General features: G+C 42.8%; 1 protein-coding gene across 4 annotated transcripts in view; it reads right to left on the bottom strand.

The window, feature by feature from the left end:
• Positions 1 to 20890, bottom strand: part of EPRS (glutamyl-prolyl-tRNA synthetase) — a 216568-nt gene that overhangs the window by 126596 nt on the left and 69082 nt on the right. For all 4 annotated transcript variants that reach the window (XM_030196016.1, XM_030196017.1, XM_030196018.1 and 1 more), the window contains exons 12-14: positions 17825 to 17884; positions 3019 to 3129; positions 903 to 1039 (exon numbers count right to left, since the gene is read on the bottom strand). In XM_030196016.1, coding sequence (XP_030051876.1) covers positions 903 to 1039; positions 3019 to 3129; positions 17825 to 17884 — 308 coding nt within the window. The remainder of the gene's footprint in view (positions 1 to 902; positions 1040 to 3018; positions 3130 to 17824; positions 17885 to 20890) is intronic.

The raw sequence follows: 20890 nt of genomic DNA, 5'->3' as shown, positions 1-20890 counted from the left end.
GTAACCCCCCTCCCTCACACTACCTTACAATCCATGGAGGTCTAGAGGTGTAGTTGGGGGCAGGAGTGATCCTCAGACGCTGTTGCCCATGTCAGCTCCACTCTCAAATGGCTGCCATGACCTCTTCTCAGCAGACTGCCACTAGAGGTCATGGAACCATTTTGAGAGAAGAGATAGCATGGGCAGTAGTGACTGTAGATCACTTCTACCCTGTCTACATTCCTAGACAGCCAAGGACTGTAAGATGGGCCCAAGAGGGGCACCTACAGGTGGGCAGAGGGGAAACACAACTCCTGTTTGGAAAGGAGAGAGAGGAAGACAAACAGGACAACACACAAATTTTTGGCTTCCACCAAAACCAGTTTCAGCCAAAACCGAAACTATGGCCGAAGGCAGGCAGAAAAAGGATTTTGGGCCAGTTTTGGCACTGTAACCAAAACGGAAATTTGGTCAGCCTCTAATGACCCTGTCAAAACTCTTGCTATCTTAACCACAGGCCCTATACATCTGTGCTGTGGTTGTGTTTCTTATTTCCCTACAGCACTCAGCATCACAGGAAAGAGATGATACATAGGAAACAAGCATGAGCCATGAAAAGAAGTGGTGCACTTTGACTAGAAAATAAACCACCAGCCACTTTGAAGTCAGCTTGTGACTCTTCACTTTAGTCCACAGATTACAATGATTTGGATATCAAAGGCTCCTGAGAACAGCACAATGGACTAAAGGAAATACCCGGTGTACTTGAATGTAACTTATCTCGTGCTACTACTGAAAAAGGTGTGAGCTAAATCCAAACAGAGAACCGGTCTTCTATGAAAAAAGAGACAGCCAGCTTCTATGCATAAATCTACTTTGCAACCAATCTTGTACAAGTCTAGTCTGCAATGCAGATTTCCTACCTGTTTATTTTATTAACATTAATATTGCCCCAATTTATGAAGGTCACAGTCTCTCCCTCTGACAAGGTGTCCGCATCAGCTCCATCTATCAGCACTTTGGGTCCATACCACACCTGTTTCAGGCCAATATCAGCATTCTGTGGAGAAACAAATGCAATAAACCATCTTATACAAGTAGCTCAGTGGACACCAAGCATTAATAATTTCCAAATCACTCCTCTAGGACACTGCAAAGACCACATGGCTCATCTAGGCAGCCAAATTTTCCTTTTTTTTGGTTACACACCAAACTATTTGATGCCAGATTTACTTCCCATTCCCTACAACTAAAGCTCCTGTGTGTCAACCCCATGTGCTCCTAAATTCTGATACTGTCTCCATTACTTCCAATAGGAAGTTGAGTCACCTATCCACCACCATCACTGTAAATATATAGTCCCTTGCAGTACGTGACTCCTTTCAGGTTTATATCACGAGTGCTTGCTTTAGAAGCTTCTTTTCCATTTAAAAATGTTTGCCTTTGGTGCATTTTTATATACCTTTGAGGTTTCTGATTACCTCTCATACCACTCCTTCCTATCGTTTTGGGTAGTACATCTCGAGGGTCCTTCTCTTGAGATGTCATAAGAAAAGCTGTAGCTAGAAGAGCACAATCCCTAAGAATAGACGGATGGAAAGCACATGAAGGGCAGCTTTGCTAGGATTCATATGCATACTTGGGGGCATGATATAGTGGAAAGAAGAACAGGTGTAAAAGAAAAACTCCACTTGAGTGAAGGAAAGAAGAAAAATACTGAGTGATCTCTTCTAACACATGATAACCACTACATAGGTGTTGGTGTTCTCTGCCTAGCTGGCAGAGGCCAACAAGATATTGATGGGCCAAAGCTCAGAACCTAATGCTGGCACTAGAGCCGACTAGTGCTGGACTATACCTAGCATTAATCTGCACAAAATTTCAGAGGGCTTTAGTGTGGGAAACAATGTGTGCTAAAGATTAGCACAATTAGTATTTAAATGTAGTCAAACGGATGTTAATGAGGTCATTTCCTATTCCCTCCTCAATGCTGAAATAACAGAGCACAAAACAAAACCACCTTTACCGCTGGAAACCTAACATCAGCTCCGAACTGGCATTAGGGTGTTTTGAAGAGGATTTCCTATGATTTTCTCCTTAAAATCTGCCAGTTTTGATTGACTTTGGAAGTAGAAGGAAGCCCCTGGAAGTCTGTAAGTGCTGAGAGTGAGAAACGTGTGCGAGTCCGAGCAAAGCCGAAAATGAAAGAACACTTTGGCACCTGTTTTCTGAACTTAAATATAAACCTTCAGTGGGGAAAAAAAAAACCCTGAAAGGCTTATATTTAAAGGTGCAGAGGATGAGCGCCAATGTATGCTTCACTTCTGCATTTGTCTGCCGCATGCACACAAGCGCCACGCTTACCACTTTTCTTTTGGTGTGCCCCGAAGGAGTTTGCTGCGGTGGCATCTGAGAAGTAGCGCTAGTGAGGTGAACTGTTGACTAATCAGCTTTCAATATATTGGATAGTGTTTATTGACAGAGAGGAGTTCAATAATTGACCCATGATGCAGGTGTTTACACCAAAACACGGCCCGTGTTGGGTCTCTCAGAGCTGCTCTGCTATCACAACCTTGGAGGCCTTCGGTGCTTTTTTTTTCTTTTGCTATTTTGCCTTGTGCAGTGTACTTTGGAATCCTTCTCTTCTGCTGCTGTTTGACATGCCCAGGAATGCTTTAAGGAGGTAGTTCTCAGTCCTTGGGGCACAGCCATACAGTCAGGGTTTTCAGGATATCCACAATGAATATACTTGGAACAAATTTGAACATCAAGAAAGAAGTGCATGGAAATCTCTCTCTCATGCATATTCATTGTGGATATACTGAAAACCTGACAAGCTGGGCATGCCCAAGGCCTGGGTTGAGCAGCATTGTTTAAGGCACTAAGATGAAAAAAAGGTCCCTTAAAGCTAGGGGCCACATGAATGCTAGACCACTAACCCCTACTAAACAGCCTGCCACCATCTTTATGATTACCCCACTGCCAGCCCTGTTTTCTTTAATGCGTTTCCCCAAACAAAAGGTGAAAAAAGCAGATGACCTTTGGATGCTTAGCCACTTCCTTCATCTCCTCCTGTGCTTCTGGAATATTCACCGTGACCACTTCCTTTTTCAACAGAGCAGTGTATCGAGGGGCCACAGGATCAATGACCTACAGGCAGCAGAAATCAGTTGTTAATGTAAGCACACTGAAAACAATCACCAAAAGCACTCCCTACTGGCAAAAAACTCCCCAAAACAAAACACACACAAAACCACACACAGGAAGATTAACTGGGTTCTTTATATTGCTGCACTGGATTTTTATTTTTATGAAACGTTTGCTTTCAGTTTTATGATAAAATATTACAAGTTCAAGATACTTAAGTACTGCTCAATGCATTAGTTATGTTTCACCACATTTTGAGATTAAGAGGGAGTGAAACAAACCCACTGGCACCAAACCTCCTTTAAACGTCTTTAGCATTAATGATGTACCACTTCCCTTGCTTCCAGAAATGTTAATTTCTGCATACAGAATGGATTATGCTCCAATTCTACAGACTCCTCTTTCAACAGGTCTTACTACTCTAGAATAGTGTTTCAAGCCCTTATCTGCATCAGTGTACCTTATTACCTTGGCCCTTTGTGACCGGCAGCCATCCCTGTCAAACAGGCTTATTTGTTAAGCTAACCACTTTCCTAATTATCAAGTCTTGCTCTACCAGCATAACCATTCCTCTGTCCAATGCCAACTAGTTGCTTGGTCTCAACAGAAGCTATTTATATCATAGGCGTTTTGACATTCCTGGCATTTAAATTACTCACAAAAAGAGAACAATGCTAATTGAATGAACAGAAAAGTGTGCAGAACAGGATGAGGAAAAAAGTAGTCACATTAGGAGATTACTGTTTCTTTCTCTTCAGTTAACGCTTTCACCTCCTACAATATGTAAATTACAGCTCAAACTGTCAGAACCCTTCACTGGCATGCTCACTGGCAACCAAATTGCTGTTCTATGCAGCTTTGTGCCATGAATCCTAAGATCAACAATTCATAGACTTAAAGGACTGGTTAAGCCATGCAAAATAATGGAAGAAATTCACAAAAATAATAAGGGGGAGCCAACTTTAATTACAAAAGAACAAAACAATTAACCTCCTAAAAAGTTATACAAAATTATTCAAGGAAAAACAGAGCGTAACCTTAAAGTTTAATGTAGCACGGCTAAAAGTTTTCTTGTGACTGAAGCACCTGCTCATCCACTATGGGCTACAGATATTTATGTTTTTCAGCTTGAACCCTGCCCCCCCCCCCCCCCCCACAGCCATTTTGCGGAGATAAAGGAAGGAGAAATTAGGTCTTACCTGATAATTTTCTATTAGTGCTTCCCACTATTCCAGAAGCTGTGGGATAGTTGTGTCCATCAACCAGGAAGTGTTGATAGCACATTGAAATCTGAGCTGAAATATCTCTTTCCTGGCATCCAGTCCAGCTCCTCAGTATACACATAGACAAGCAGTAAAGAAAAACTCAGAACAAACACAATAAACTTAAAAAACTCGATAACACTAACCAGACAAGCAAACGTATTTGGACCTCTCTCATCTCTGGACAACTTGTAGAGAACAAGAGATATGCAGGAAGCACCATAGGTGACAGTCGTTTTTTGACCCATTACTTTGCACCGACTAAACATCTCAGAAACCTCAGACAGGCCTCTGGAATAGTGGAAAAGCCTAACGGAAAGAAAAATTATCAGGTCTGATATGATTTTAGCCCACAACTCCCAAAATTCCTGAATATGTCCTTCCACCACAGGACTACTACTACTATTTAGCATTTCTATAGCGCTACAAAGCGTTCGCAGCGCTGCACAAACATAGAAGAATAGAAGGAATAGAAGAGTGGATGAGCCTCGCATCATTGTGAAGCTCTGAAGGCATTGGGCTCTCTAGCTGACTGAAAGAAGGACTTCCTGAATGAAAGTAAGACTGATGTGCCTGAAAGCAGGACTTCCGACCATATTGCTGACAACGAGGCCAGTATTGTCTGCTGTCTTGAAGACTGAGAGCCCCCTGATGATGGACGACAAGAGGCTTTCGGCTTATCCTCCAGCAACCGCTGTGGCTTAGTTTCCCCAAGTTCTTACACCAAATGGGCAGTTTAAGTAGTTGAGACTTTGACGCTGCCATCTGCTGCCCAATGCCACAACCTGAGCTGCCGACGTGCCATGACAGCCAAAGACATACTGTGGGCCGTAATATGTCATAAATAGCATCCACCAATTACGCCAACCCCGCTTCCAGCTGGGCGTTATGGCGCCCGTCTTGGGTTGCTGACTGCTGATGCCACTTCAGGTAAGCTCTTGCCATGAACGAGCTGCAGAATGTTGCTTGAAGGCCCAAAAAGGCCACTTCAAAGGCTTGTTTCAGTGAGCCATCTAAGCTTCCTATCCTGTAGGTCTTTTAGGGCAATACCCCCTTCCACTAGCAAAGTGGTCTTCTTAGTCACCACCATAACTAGGGTAGTCTACCCTGGGAAGCTGCAATTTATCTTTCTCCTCCAGAAAGAACGGACAGAGGCAAGCCATGGCTCTTCCCATTCTTAGCCCCGTATCTGTCGAGACCTATTCTGCTGTAGTCAGATCCTGAATGTCTAATGCATTGGGAAGGCTTCAGAACAGGATGTCCAACCTCAGTCCTCGAGGGCTGGAATCCAGTCGGATTTTCAGGATTTCCCCAATGAATATGCATGAGATCTATTTGCATGCACTGCCTCCATTGTATGAAAACAGAACTCATGTATATTCATAGTGGAAATCTTGAAAACCTAACCTGGCGAGGGCCGATGTTAGACACCCCTGCCATAAATGAACCTCTAGGCCCCCTCATATTCGACAAAGATGGAACTCCTGATGCCAGAAGCAAAAGGCTCCTCGATGGAAAGCACTCAGTACTTTTGGATTATCCCTCTCCTCTAACGGTTCCTTCAACGATGGCTCCTCTGAATAGACAGAGGCTATATCAAATAAGGAGAGAGAAGCAGAGACAGCCTCATCTGCCCACTCCTGGTCTAAACAAGATCTCTCAAGAGCCAGAGAGGAAAGCGGGCAAGAAACTGAAGCACCTTGCAGCAACTCTTACTGTCCCTGCTTTAGTAAACAGGCCTGGTGCAAGAGCAATATACACAAGAGAAAACAAAGATCTTAATGCAGCTGAATGCTCTGTTGGGACCTGAGGTTGTAAAATGGTGGATGTGCTCCGCACGTGATCAGACAGAGGCTGCTCCTCACTGCCAGCAGGCATCAACAAAATGGCACCCCGTCCAACTCTCTCCTGAATCAAACTGTGCACTGGCCCTGCCCGAGAGCCCAAAGACCTCAGCATATTTGGATGCTGTGCCAAATCCGAAGATGTGCCGCCGGCATCTGTTTCCTCCACATCCCGTGGGATTCTCGGCTTGCCTGCACTACAACGCTCCCAACACTGGCAGGTGGGTCCCACAGCATGAACACCACTTAACTGCCTCTGCAGGACCCCAACTGTCACAAATCCAGCACAACGTATCCTGAACGGTGAGTCAGGATTCCTCCCCTGCACCAAGTAGAACTTGCAGCTCTCCAAGCAGTTCTGAGTCAAACTTTAGTTAGACTTACCACTGCCAGTTGCTCTCCCCAAGTCTCACCCCTGGTGAGAAATAATCAGGACTGATACTCTGTAACACACTCTCCAGTAATTTTTTTTTTTTTTTTAAAGGCTGTTGTGCTGGAAAAGGAGAGCTCCACAGGAAACAAGAGAGAGGTGAAGGGAGGGAAGAAGTAAATTTGCTGGGCACTTGCAGACTCAAGTCACCCGCAAAGCTCAACTGGGGACCAGTTGACCAACTGGACCAGGTGCAAAGCACTCGGAACCAGAGGCTGAAAAGTCTGCCCATCCACCTGATGGAGACAGAAAATACTGAGGAGCTGGACTGGATGTCAAGAGAGATATGTCTCAGCTCAGTTTGCAGTTCTCTATCTCCATCTGCTGCTTGATGGACAACTATCCCAAAGGTACTGGAATACTGTGAAGCTACATAATGGAAAGGACTATTCTATTATTGAAAGCTAGAAAATGAAGTCACTTAACTGTTACAGCTAATCTCCATGAACAGCATGGGTGATCTAACTGATGGAACCTGTGAAAGTTTCTTCTGCTTAGTTACTAGAAGTTGTTGAGTTGCTTCACTCACTTGCATGCCACTTCCAGCCTGCCACTGTCACACAAGACTTCCTAATTCAGCTAAAGTAGACTGTAACTCCATGGGGAGGTGTGTGGGTATGTGAGGGCTTGTACCCTGATAGCCACAAACAACACCTGCTACAGATAACCTGGCTTTCATCAAAGACAAGCAGGACAGCAAGTTCTCACAGCATATGACTCTTTAGCTACCTGATGCCTTCATCAGAAAAAAGGGGAAATAATAACAGATAGGTGCTGCAACAGGCAGACACCAACATATTTTTAACGGCAACCAGCCCTGTTCACATTTCTCATTTCTGTTTTGCTTTCTTATTTTAGAAGGCAGTGCAGAACAGAAAAGAAATAGGCCTGGAAAAATGGAATTGGATTCTAATCCCCAAAAATATTCTGCAGGACTGACTGGACAAACCTATTGCCATGTCTGGAATCCTTTTCCAATGTACAAACAAATGACCATGTTACAATCTTGCAAATTTTCTCCAAGGAGGCCGATTTCAAATGGGCTACCAACACCACCACAACTTTGACAAGTTCAAGAGTCAAGTCTGCCAGGGCATAAGTGAAGGAAATGCAGTCTGCTAGCCAACTAGCGTGCATTTTTTGACAGTAGCCCCCCATCGTGTTAGGTTCACAACGAAACAAACGTTCAGTGGACTTTCTAAGGGTTTTAGTCTGCTTCAAACAGAAGGCCAAGGTTCTCTTACAATCCAATGCGTACAATGCACCTTCACCTTTATGGGTGTGAGGTCTTGGAAAAAATACAGGTAGAATGACTGATTAATGCACAAAGCCACCCTGTTGTAGAATTTACTGTCAAGGTGAATGTCACGGAACGCCTAGCACCTGCCTGGGGTTAACCCTGCGGTCACCTGCAGGGTCTGTCCCTAGCACTGCTCGGGCCCACCTGCACCTGGGGACATGCTCTATACTAGCACCCTCCTTCCACCAACTGGGTTCCACTTGCCTCTGGGCGAGTCTCCCACTCTCAAGTTATCCCTGGTGATTTCCAGGCTACTGGGTCCACACTGTCAGCGGTCCCACAGTTCCTGGAAAGCACCCATAGACCAAATACACAAACCACCATGAGTCTTAGTCAATCAAGGACAACAGAGTCAATAAACTAATAGGTTTATTGTCATAGCCGAACAGTAAACACTTGAAAAACAGGTGAAAAAGTACAGCAAGCAATAACAGATAACCCAAACAAGGATTGACATTAAAACTAACACTTGTTACTATCTGGGTAGCACTTAGGGAGTTATAGGAAATTAACTGCTCACAAATCTTGAACAGGGTCTAAGGGCAGAGATGTTTCTCCTCTGTTCTCCCTAGCTCAGACTGAGAAAAAACCAGTACCTCATAGTGTCTGGCCAATGGTACTGCAGACTGCATTTCCACAAGCTCAAAACTGGAAAAGAAAACAGCTCTTCTGCAACAGCTTTAAAACAGAAAACAAACACCATCTGCTGGCCAATCAAGAGAAATACACTTCATTAAAACATTTACAATTCACAGGCATAAAAATCACACTGTTTTGCCACAGCGAATCAGTTACTAGAGCATGGAGCTAGCTCACTCTGCACAATGAAGTTACTGCCACCAAAAATAAAATCTTCCAGGTTAGGTAGTTCAGTTCAAAGTTTTGAGTGGCTTGAAAGGCACTTTCATCACCTGAGTTAAACACAACATTGACATGCCATAACTCTGCAGGTAGCTTTAATGAGAGTCTTCAATAGAAGCAAGCCCTGTATGAATTGAACTAAAGACTGTAAAGAGATGGGTTTGACTTCTACATGCTGTTGGTAAGAACCATTTCACTAAAATGTACCCTAACACAGCTGGTTTCAAACCGGACTCAAACAGAGATAAAAGGTATACAAGCAGTTTTCATAAGAGACAGGAAAGAAATCTAGGGTCTTTCCATCACATCAGACAGCAAACCTCCATTTAAAACTAAGACTAAACTAAAACTAGTGGAATCTCTACTATAAGCCTGTAAGACCTGCAAAACACTGTCAGGCAAATTCAAAGTAGCTACATTTACCCTTTCAACATCCAAGATGCAAGGGTGAAGGACTTAAAATTGGGATGCAACAGAGTTCCCCGAGCTTGCATGGTCAGTGTTGGGAGAATTCCCCAGTTTTATGAGTCTTCTTTATGGAAGCTCCAGAACATACAGCAGCCACATTTATCTTGGTTAATATGAAACTACAAGTATCATGATTCCCTAGTCCCACCCAAGTTTCAGAGAGTTCTTGATATAAGGGGTACTCAAGGATACATATACAAAAGGCCTTCCCACCAATCTAGGAAGGGAAGTGTCACGAAATGCCTAAGCGCTATCCCTAGCACCCACCTGGGGTTAGCCCTGTGACCACCTAGAGGATATGTCCCAGCACAGGCCCGCTTGCACGTGCTCCTACACTGGCATGTGGCATACTCTCCATCCACCAATTGGGTTCTACCAGCCTCTGGGTGAGTCTCCGACCTGCAAGTTATTTCCCCAGTGGTTTCTAAGAACACTGGGGCTACAACCCCAGGGGTTCCACAGTCCCTAAAAAACACTGAACACAAACCACCAAGATTCTTAGGCAGTCCAAAACAGAGCTAACAAACTATTAGGTTTATCATCATAAAAAAAGAACAGTGAATGGTGAAAAGGTGCAAACAGTGAACAGTAACAGGTAAAATATCAGGAATCAACATTAAAACTAAACACCATCTTACTACCTAAGCATACCTGGGGAGTTCAGGAAAAATAGCTGCTCAAACGATTTGAACAGGGTCTCAGTGCAGAGGTCTTCACTCTCCATGCTCCCACTCTTGAGACTGGAGAAATTTCAGCACAGTCTGACTAGATCTTAGGCTTCAGGGTCAATCAGGGCCCACAGCACTAGCACTAAGCGATTTCTGGCCAATGGCACGGCAGGTTACTCTTCCCCAGGTGTTTTCCTCTTTCCCCATGGAGGAAGATAAGATAAAAAGAAAACAGACCTCTGCTACAGCTATAAAGCAGAGGACAGACACCACCTGCTGGCCAAACAAGGGAAATGCACTGAAGGTGAAAGTGTTATAAAATAACATTGCAAGTCACAAGCAAGAACTCCCTGTTTCGCCACAGGTGGTGTCTAAGACTAGTCTGTAGCACGTTCCTATCCTGAACGTGAGTTACCTTCTTGAGTAATAGCAAAAAGACCTAATAAGAGAGTGCCCCACTCTTGCAAAATCATTCAAGTCACTTCCTCATCCAAAGATCATTCATGTGATTGTAGTATACAACTCAGCTTTTCTGCAAAACAGCTACCCTTCCCTGCCAGTAAGTGGCCATGAGGGTCATTCTGTGAGAAATGAGCCAGTTCCACACAGTAACATCTCCCAACACAGGAGATAAGACCCTTTTCCCTCATTGCTGAGGTTAATATCATTAGTTGATTGTATCAATAAATGTTGTAAACTAACCTTTGAAAGCCTTTAGAGCATTCCACGTTTCTCCTGGGAGGACCACAACTTGAGTGTGAAATTCATCTACATGGGCTTCCCAGTCCAGTTTGGACATATCTATTGTCAATACGGCTTCAATTTGTGAAATTTGAAAGAGGATGCCTTTTGCCAGATTGGATTGAACCATTCCCCAAGAGTACTGAACAGTTTTTGTGAAAGATATGATGTCCTTCAGCCTGTGTGTGGTCAGTATCCACTGCATGAACAAGGTCTATTTTTTGTCTCATATTAAGACATAATTCAAATACACTCTTCCGGGTTAGCTTTAGTTTAGTTTCCACTCTTTTTATTTCTAAAATATAGATCAAGAAACCTTAAACAATCAAACATAAAAATGTGCCTACCAGTGCTCAGTGTGTGACTACTTTTTTTTGTTTTTAATATGCTGCATATTAACAGCATATTAAAAACAAAAAAAAGTAGTCACACACTGAGCACTGGTAGGCACACTTTTATGTCATATTAAGACATGCCAGGAGTGTTAAACATACTGTTGAGGTCATGTTGCCAACTTTTAGATTTCTACTACTAGTCACTAGATTTGTGATCTTTTGTTGCAGTAGAAAGACTTTTGCCAGAGTCATTTCTAACAGAACTCCTATGAATTCCAGTTTTAGTTGATGGGCTTAGCTTTGACTTGTGGTAATTTATAATGAAACCTAATAACTCAAACACCAAGATGGTTGTGCACACTTGACTGTTATGCTTTTTTCTGAGACATGCCCTTGATCAGCCTATCATCCAAATAAGAAAACGCATGCACCACCAGTCTGCATAGATACACTACTGCGACCAAGTGCTATTTTGGGAATAACCAAGGATCTGACATGAGGACAAAACGCAGTACAGAGTATTGGTAGTGGTGCTTTCCTAGAATGATCTGAGATACATAGAGACACCTCCTATGACTAGGATGTAAGTTTAAGTGTCCTTTAAGTCCACATAACATAGCCAGTCTCCCTAGAACATATCCAGTCTCTCTTTTGGAGAAAAGGAATTAAAGTGCCTATGGAAAATATTAGTAACTTCTCTCTAAATATTTGCTCAGGGCCTTCAGGTCTAGGATGGGACAGAATCTCCCCTACCTTCTTTATGATCAGGATATACTGTGAGTAAAATCCCTGCCTTCTTCCACTGGTGGAACACGTTCAACCACCTTGGTGTCTAAGAGAGAGAGGAGCTCCTTGATAAGTATTTCCTGATGCTGCAGGCTTGACCACAATGCTTCACCCGTTAGTGGAGAGCTGCTCAGCCTTCTCCCTAGAGTGTCAACTCTTCAATACTATGCATGTTTCACAAGTTCATGCCCATGAAATGCTTTTTAAGCAGCTATGTGTGTAGTGGGCATAGGGGCATATTTTCAAAGCACTTAGCCTTCCAAAGTTCCATAGGTTTCTATGGAACTTTGGAAGGCTAAGTGCTTTGAAAATGAGCCTCATAGTATTCTGAAAAAACTCCTTCCTAGAAGATTCCAATATCCAAGCTTCTCTTCCTAGGAGCACAAAGGACCAAGTCTTGAAAATTTTGGCCCTTTTGAGAGCAGATTCTAATCACCACAGAATGGTAAGGAAGCTGCTTCTGCTTCTCAATTCTGTACATAGAAATGAACCTACTATTTATAGGTCAGAGGTTTTCAAACCCAGTCTTCAGGGCACACCCAGTCAGTCAGGGTTTTCAGGATATCCCCATTGATATCCTGAAAACCCCAACTGGCTGGGTGTGCTCCGAGGACTGGTTTGAAAACCCCCATTATAGGTGCTATAGAAAAGGGGGGGGGGGGGAGTTATATTTGAGGACATCCAATGTTTCTACCCCAGATTCCTCCTCCGTCTCTACAATAAATGGAACAGCCTCAGCCATTTCCTGCATAAAATCAGTAAGAGACAAATTTGGGTAATCTAGCCTCATTCTCTTCAGAGAATACCTATGGCTCAATCAGAATCCCAGCAGTGCTCAAAGTCAAACCCTGAAAAACACAGAAAAGGAGAAGTCTTGGGTGCTGCTTGCCTCAACCTAATGACATTTGTGTGCAGACTTGGACGAGGGCACCGAGACATAGAAGATCTCCAATGCCTTGGCAAAGATTCCTTCTTGATTCACTAGAGACAAACTGTGCAGCTGATTTAGATTCCAAAGCCTTTCAACATCTCAGTGTCGATGTGTCTGCAGCAGGCAGTGCATGAATCTCAAGGACTGGCTGGCTCTCTCAAAGCGTCAGTATCAATGGCATCAATCTGTAGTATTACACCAAAGATACATGCCACCTGCTCAGCTCCTCATGAACTGCTCCTTAAAGGCTGCCATCAAAAAAGGAATGGCCATGTCCTCCTGAGTTACTTGAAGAGTATTAGATAATAGGTCTCAGGCCCTTAGAGGACGTTGCATCACTTCTGATACCGAAGAGGATAAACCAGCCTCAGGTCAGGACACCTTGCCCTTACTGCTATGCTCTAATAAGATGTGATGTTAATGCACCCCAGACACCACCATTTGGCATCACGAGCCCTCAGTGTTAAGGACAACTCCTTTGTCATCTTCAGGCAGACTAGGATGTTTGATAACTGATAGAGGCCATTGGGATCAATGACAAGAGTGAACAATACACGTTCAATACCAACTCATCCCCAGCTTCTGAAGCAGCTCCAGGCCCCATGGAGACTGATACTTCTGAAGTTGATAAGCCAAAATTCTCAGCACCAAATTTGTTTGCGCTGTTTTTCCATGACCATAAAGACCTTCTTGGACATCTGCAAACAAAATCTAAAATGAGAGAGATTATAACTGGGCTTAAGGCATTGCAGCACCAATTATGGGTATCCTTAAAGGATATGGTCCTGTTGTGCCAAGTGCACTTCTTAAAAACCACTGGAGTACTTTTTCTGGGATACACTATCCAGAAAACTGGTTCAAGCAGAAACAAATGGCTATTTTTGATGGGGAAAAAAAAAAAAAAAAAAAAAAAAAGAGCCTGAGGTCCTCAAAGGGAGCCTTCACTTTTCCGAAACAAAACAAAAAAAGTACACTTGAAAACGAACAAAAACCTAAAAGTCTACCAAGAAGTACCACACAACAGAACAGGACTAGATGCATAATCTTACAAAAAGACAGTAAAATCAACAATAATTATGTCTTCACACTAGCTCAGGTGGCGCATAACCAACTGGTTCCACAGAAAGACGAAGACTGAGGTGGCGCCACAGAAAGGCAAAGACTGAGGTAGTTCCCTGACAGGAGCCCAGAGTAAATAGCCTCCAGAAAAAAAAGAATGCAGCAGGTGAGAAGCATACAAGTGACTTGGCTGCAGTGGATGAGAGATAGGTGAACATATGTTTATACACAGGCAGCTCAGGCAGAGCTGAGTGTCTAATGCAGTGACCCCCTCCAACTAGAGAAGATATCCAGTATGGGAGAAACAACCCAAGAAGCGGCCATAGCCCTAGGAATAGCAACACTCTGGGACCACACAACAGAGCAGTGTAAACTGGCCTGGGCCCAGCACCCCAGATCCTCCCAGGACTTTCAGCAGCCACCACTCCAATTGCACTCCTGCCTTTGGGTAACTTGAGATACCGTGGGAAAGAGAATGGGGAGCAGCACTAGTAATGGGACAAGGGGGGAGACAAAGGTTTTCTTATCTAACTGGTCACAGTGTGTTGAGATTAATACCTCAAATTATCTAAATGGTATTTAATGCTCTATAGGAATGTTAAGTTTTATACTGTTCTTTGAACATGGTTAAGTGCACTGTTGGTAGTTAATAAACATATAGTTGAACTAATAAAATCTATTAATACAGTTACCAACCTTATTCATCATCACACTTTTTGGGGCATTTTCCTGGTGGGGGGGGGAGGAGGAAGGGAAATACCCTTCTTCCTCAGGTGGAAGCACCAGTTGCCAGCATTCAGGGACCAACAGAGCCTGCTTAAGGAGAACGTCTACCAGGTCAATATACTCGGGGACACCCACAAAGGGGTGCTACAAGCTATTAAAAATGCTTGTCTTTGTAGATGTTTTTCAAAATTTTTGGGTGTGCAACGACTTGTCACAGAGAGAGCAAACACTTTTTCCTTGAATAATTTTGTTCTTTTGTAATTAAAAAAAGATGATTTCCCAGATCTCAAGGAGATTTTACAATCAATTAGAAATGGGGAGTCAGTCAGCAACTTCAGAGTAAGAGCAGGAAGAACTCTCCTTTCAAGGAGAAGCACATTAGGAAGTGAATGTCTGTCTGAAGGGTAGGCAACAGGAAAAATGCAGGAGGACGACTCTCTCTGTACTTTCCCTGTTTCCCAAGTTTTGCAGTTCGGACATGGTAAAAAGGTATGTACCCCTACAGTCAACTTCAGATCCAAAGCTCCCTGCTAAGAGCAATTTTATATGGGGAGGGGGGTGAATGGCCAACAACATGGAGATCCATGGGAACATAATCCTAAGAGGTCTAAAAGAGTTCAGAATTTCATTTTTCAGAATCATGTATGGTTGGATGGCCTAACAACAAAGATCTGGTACTCAAGTTGTATAAGCTGAGGTACAAGATGGAGAAAAACACCACAAATAATTTACATCTCAGCATTTTTTCAGAACCACCTCATCATTCTCTCAACTAGATGACATCTGACAGGTTATAGAGTCGTGACTTCACAAGTTAAAGGGGAAACTCTTGTGAGGTCTTAAAGACATCCAGGGCTTTAGGAGGTTCTTCAACAGTGCCAGCAGGATGTGTTCCCCATGTGCAAAACCAATGATGCATTTTCACCACTTTAAAAACACAATTTCTTATTACTGCAGCGACATAAAGAAGTGATTAATCCTTAGCAAACACACTATTAACATACGATCAGGTGCACACAAGACGTGCATGCCAGACAAGCAGACAACTTAAATGGGAAGTTCCAGGACAAGGTGTTAGCACGCACAAGCAGGAACCTGAACTGCAGACCACCACAGACTTTATAAATGGCATTCTAGAGAGTCCCCTTCATCTGCAAACACCTACTGTGAATGGGCAGGAAAACATTGTCAAAATGCACTATTCCTACTCCAAGCTCCAAGTGCAGAGTAATTACTGCAGCTAAACATGGACAGCCAGTGAGAAACTGGTGCACAAGGCAGCATACCAGATTCTTTTTGGGCAGGGGATACTGGGTGACAATTAAGTCTTTTGCACCACATAAATGAAAAAGTAGTTTCACCAAAGCTCATAGGCAAGTGATCATTTCCCTTTTAAAGCAGCAGTAGCAGCACAAATAATGAAAATTGAACTGGCATCAAATCAACACCTTCTCTTCATGCTTAGGGGGGGCTTTTAATTTGCTATGACCAACTAGAGTTCTAGCGGGGTAGGGGTAAGATAGAAAGTTCGGAGTCTATTGAGTTGGTCATATGGTTTACAACTGTGGTGGGAGAAGTGGTGAGCTTTTGACATCTGATTTGGGTATTTAGTTTGCATTTTATTGTACCTCATTTTGAACTGTTTTCATGAGTAATTGATTAAAAATAAATGTTTTTCAGGCCTGGGTAAGTTTGTTATTTTATATTTGCTTTTGGCTTGTTTTGTGATCTCTGTTTTATTTGGATGGTAGATACTTTAATGGTGGGTGTTTTACATCATTTTATGTTTTTATTGAACTCTGCTGAAGGGAGGTTTCTCCTGGAGTGGCAGATTATAAATTTTCACATAAATTAACTTCAGTCAAAAGAAGAAACTGTGTCAGAGATGGCATACCTCACCATAATAGGGCACTCAAAAGGGAATATTTGGTCCATCTGTTAATTCTTTCCTCAAATCCTACTAGACTAATCCAGATGAATAGGTTATGCTCTTGTACTTGCAGATGAGACAAAACAAACGCTAGTGAGTCTTGCCTTTTATAGGGCACTGTGTAACCAGGTCCTCTTCAATTTTATTCTGCATCAAAGCAAATAAAGACATTCCCAAATCAACTAGACAGAAAAGGGGGGGGGGGGGCCTTCCATCAGCAATACCTCCACATCCGTAGAAGACCCCTAAATCTCTAAACTGTAACTTGCTAAAGAATGCTAAACTAATCCGGACTCAACTTCTGAAACAGAGAGGGGCACTGGACTGGCCTGGTAGGATTCAAGAAAAGAAAATTAGCAGGTGAGACTAAATTTTTCCTTCCTTATTATCCAACTGGCCCATTCAGACAAGTGCAATGTAACAAAGCATAGAAACATATAACACAAATGGCCCATTGAGCCTGTTATAAAATTAAAACTAGCAGGCAGAGCTGGCAAATATGTGTGCATATTAAAAGAGTATGCTAATCTACAATTTCACTTAAAAATCTAGCTGTGATATCTGCTGCTTATGCTAATATTTTATATAGACACATGGGCACCTATGTGGCTTTATTAAATAGCATCTAAGTAGGTGTCTACTTGTCTTTTTAAAACTAGGAACTCCCATGTAAATTACCCTCCTTAAGAATAAAGAGCTTCATAATAAAAACATTACCACCATTTACTCCACAAAAGAATAATTTAAGAAATGAAATAGACAATCTCACTCCCACCCAATCAAACCTAAAGAGAAACACAAACAGAAAATTCCCCAAAGGTCAAGTAGCTAGTACTGCTGCTTTAGGCTACCACATGATGCAATGGAAGGGCAGCTGGCCCCATTTTTAACCACAGGAATAATGCATTTTAAAATGGATTTCCACAGCCATTGGGATTAAAAGGAAATGCGATTGTGCTACAAAGCTGCAAAATGATGAGTTGTGCTCCACATGTGGGCTTGCAGGACTGGAAGCTATGAGCTAAGCCAATAAAGAAAGAAAAAATTTAAAAAGCATTAGGTAGTACCTTCTTACAGATAGCTCGCAGCTTGGAAGCAGAAAAATGAAATGCAGAGTTTTTATGTCAGATTCAGTATCCTTTCACCTGAATCAAAAAGTACACTCGGAATGGATTTAGCAGGTCAAAAATAAATTAATCATAGTATTCCAACTAAAAGGGACATTCCATTTTCCTGAAAATATGCTGAATGGTGAAGTATTCTGCAATCATTGTTTTCTGAAGATGAGCACTCCCACGGATGCCAGGAACTCAACATTTTATAAGTCACATGATTAGCTAAACAATAAATCTTGTACCTTTTTGTTAAATGACCAGATCTTATCCCATTCCATGTTCACAACTGATCGAGAGGAGCCCTGAAAACAAAATGGAGAGATAGATTAAAAAAAGAAAAGGACTGTGAACTCAAAACTCTGTCCCACCAGTGCACTACTCCATGATAGCTGGTGCTCTGCAAGGTAAGTAGTCATAGAAATTAACAAAACCGCCACTAATATGTATATCATAGAACACCATATTGTGACCCTAAGAATTCTTTACTTTATTTTACTGTGTTTGGATCCGACTCATGCCACCATGCTGCGTACAGTATGAACCTATGGCAGTCAATCAAGAGGAAAAAAAATCCATATTTTATTTTTATAATGCATATTATGCTACTACTTTTTTTCATAGTTTCCTTCTTCAAACAACAACATAACAGGCTACATTTCAAGGTCCAGACAAGAAACTCTACAGAAAATAAACATTTCCTAAGGTTACTTCCTTGCAACCAATCCCAAGTATATTTAAAAAAAAAAAAAGATCTCTTTATCCTGCTCTGGCCAATGGCATATCCAGTCAGAACTGCACGACTTACAAGTTAAGAAAGAGGCACTGTGGGTTAATCTGAAAAAAGGGGAGGAAAATCTACATATATTGGTATGATATACAAGCCTCCTTCACAGAAGGAAGAAAGAGACAAAGGTTTTGAAGATATTCATGACAGACATGAAACGAGAAGTAGTAAAGTGTTTTCAATATGCCAAAAGTTTGGGGCATCCCTGTTGTGGTGTCTGAAGTAGCGAAATCCTGGATCTCTACAGGAGAGCTATTCCAGCCATTGACAATGAAACATACATAGGAAGGGACCATACTGGATGAAAACAAATGGAGAGAATGTTTCTAATGTTATGGTGGTGATCATGGCATTTAGTGATCACCAGATGGTATGGTTCAATATTAAGACACATGTTGAGAAGGTTCATTCAATAGTGAGGGCATACTTGGCTCGGATGGCGGGTTCGGCCCTGTGACCTCGCTGTCGAATAGAACCAGCCACATTGGTGCATATGTTTTGGAAATGGTGTGGTGATTAAACCATTTTGAGTGTGGGTGCTGAATTGTTTGGCCACAATTCTGGACAGAAGGATACCCCTTAGAGTATCACTTAGAGGAGGGTGAGATTCCCAATGAAGATGATGACCCATCAGTGGTTTGTCTCTTCAGGAGAAAGTAGAAATTTCTGACAGTCTTTCAGGGACAGCAAAGATACTTACCTGTAGCTGGTGTTCTCCAAGGACAACAGGCAGCTTATTATCACATGTGGGCGACGTCATCCGATGGAACCCCAATGTGGACTCTAATTTGCTAGCACTAGAGAAAGTTCTGGCAGCTTCCCACCGTGCATGCACTGGTGCCTTTCAACCGATGCTCAAGCACAGGTCCATCAGTTAGGTGAAAAGCATGAAGAGTACAACTAAAAACAACTCCTAGGGGAGGTGGGAGGGTATGTGAAAATAAGTGGCCTGCTGTCCTCAGAGAACACCAGCTACAGGTAAGTATCTGCTTTCTCCGAGGACAAGCAAGCCACGTTAATCCCACATGTGAGAATCTCTAGCTACCAAGCTCACAGAAAACAAGAAAGCTAGAATAATGGAATCTCGAAACATTGAAACTAAAGCCTCAATCAACCTGAGACAATATACATACTAACTGTGTAGGTGTAACCTGGAACAGAAGAAAACACGACCTAGGAGGGTAGAGTTGGATTCTAGATACCAAACAAATTCTGCAGAATTGCCTGTCCAAACCAACTGCTGAGTCGGGGATCCTGATGTGAATGTGTGGACTGAAGACCACATTGCAGCCTTGCAAATCTCCTCTATGGAAGTTGAACTCAGGTAACATGTCCCTCAAGAGTCAGCCCTGCATGGGCATAAGCAAACAAGATGCAGTCTGCTATCCAATTTGAAAGTGTGTGTTTGACGATGGCCACCCCCAACCTGTTTGGGTCAAACGAAACGAAAAAGATGGGTGAACCATCTATGGGCTTTAGACCGCTCCAGGTAGAAGGACAAGGCTCGCTTGAAGTCTAAAGAATGTAGTACACTTTCGCCAAGATGGGCATGAGGTTTGGGGAAAAACATTGGAAGAACAATTGACTGGTTAAGATAAACTTTGACACGACCTTGGTGGGGTGCTTGTGATGAAATTTAATAAATGGTGGGCAAGTTACTAAAGCTTGGAGCTCACAGACTCTGCAAGCTACGTGATCCCACCACAAATACAATTTTCTAGGTCAAAAACTTCAGATGGCAGGTATCCTGAGGCTCAAAAGGAGCTTTCATCAGCTGGGTGAGGACTATGTTGAGATCCCATGACACAACTGGAGGTTTGGTAGGGGGCTTTGTCAACAACAAACCTCTCATGAAGTGAACAACTAAAGGTTGTAAAGAGATAGACTCGCCTCCTAAATGCCAATTGCACTAAAATGAACTCTTACAGATTTGGTTTTCAAACCAGACTCAGAGAGGTGCAGGAGGTACTCAAGCAGTTTTTGTGTAGGGCAAGAGAAGGAATGCAAGGTCTTGCCCTCACACCAGATGGCAAACCTTCTCCATTTAAAAGAGTAACTCCTCTTAGAGGAGTCTTTCCTGGAAGCCTACAAGATACAGGACACACCCTCAGGCAATCCGAGGGATTAGAGTTCTATCCTCTCAACATCCAAGACATGAGGGCAGAGATTGCAGGTTGGGATGCAGAAGGGACCTCTCATTCTGCATGACGAGGGTCAGAAAATGGTCCAATCTCCACAGATCTTCTGAAGACAATTACAGAAGGAAAGGGAACCATATCTGTCATGGCCAATTAGGAGTGCTCAGAGTATCATAGTGCCTTGGTCTTGCCCAAGTTTCAGCAAGGTCTTCTCTATCAGAGGTATAACAGTATACACATACAGAAATCCTCTTCCACAATGTAGGAAAAAGGCATCAGACACTAGTCTGCTGTGTGATGCGAGCAGGGAGCAGAACTGAGGAACCTTGTTGTTCAGATAAGTGGCGAAAAGATCCACCGAGGGGGAGCCTCATTCTCAGAAGATG

Source organism: Microcaecilia unicolor, chromosome 3 (assembly GCF_901765095.1).
Source record: "Microcaecilia unicolor chromosome 3, aMicUni1.1, whole genome shotgun sequence".
NCBI classification, from domain to species: Eukaryota; Metazoa; Chordata; class Amphibia; order Gymnophiona; family Siphonopidae; genus Microcaecilia; species Microcaecilia unicolor.
Note: the sequence above shows the minus strand (reverse complement) of the source record. Positions and strands in the feature narration are given on the sequence as shown.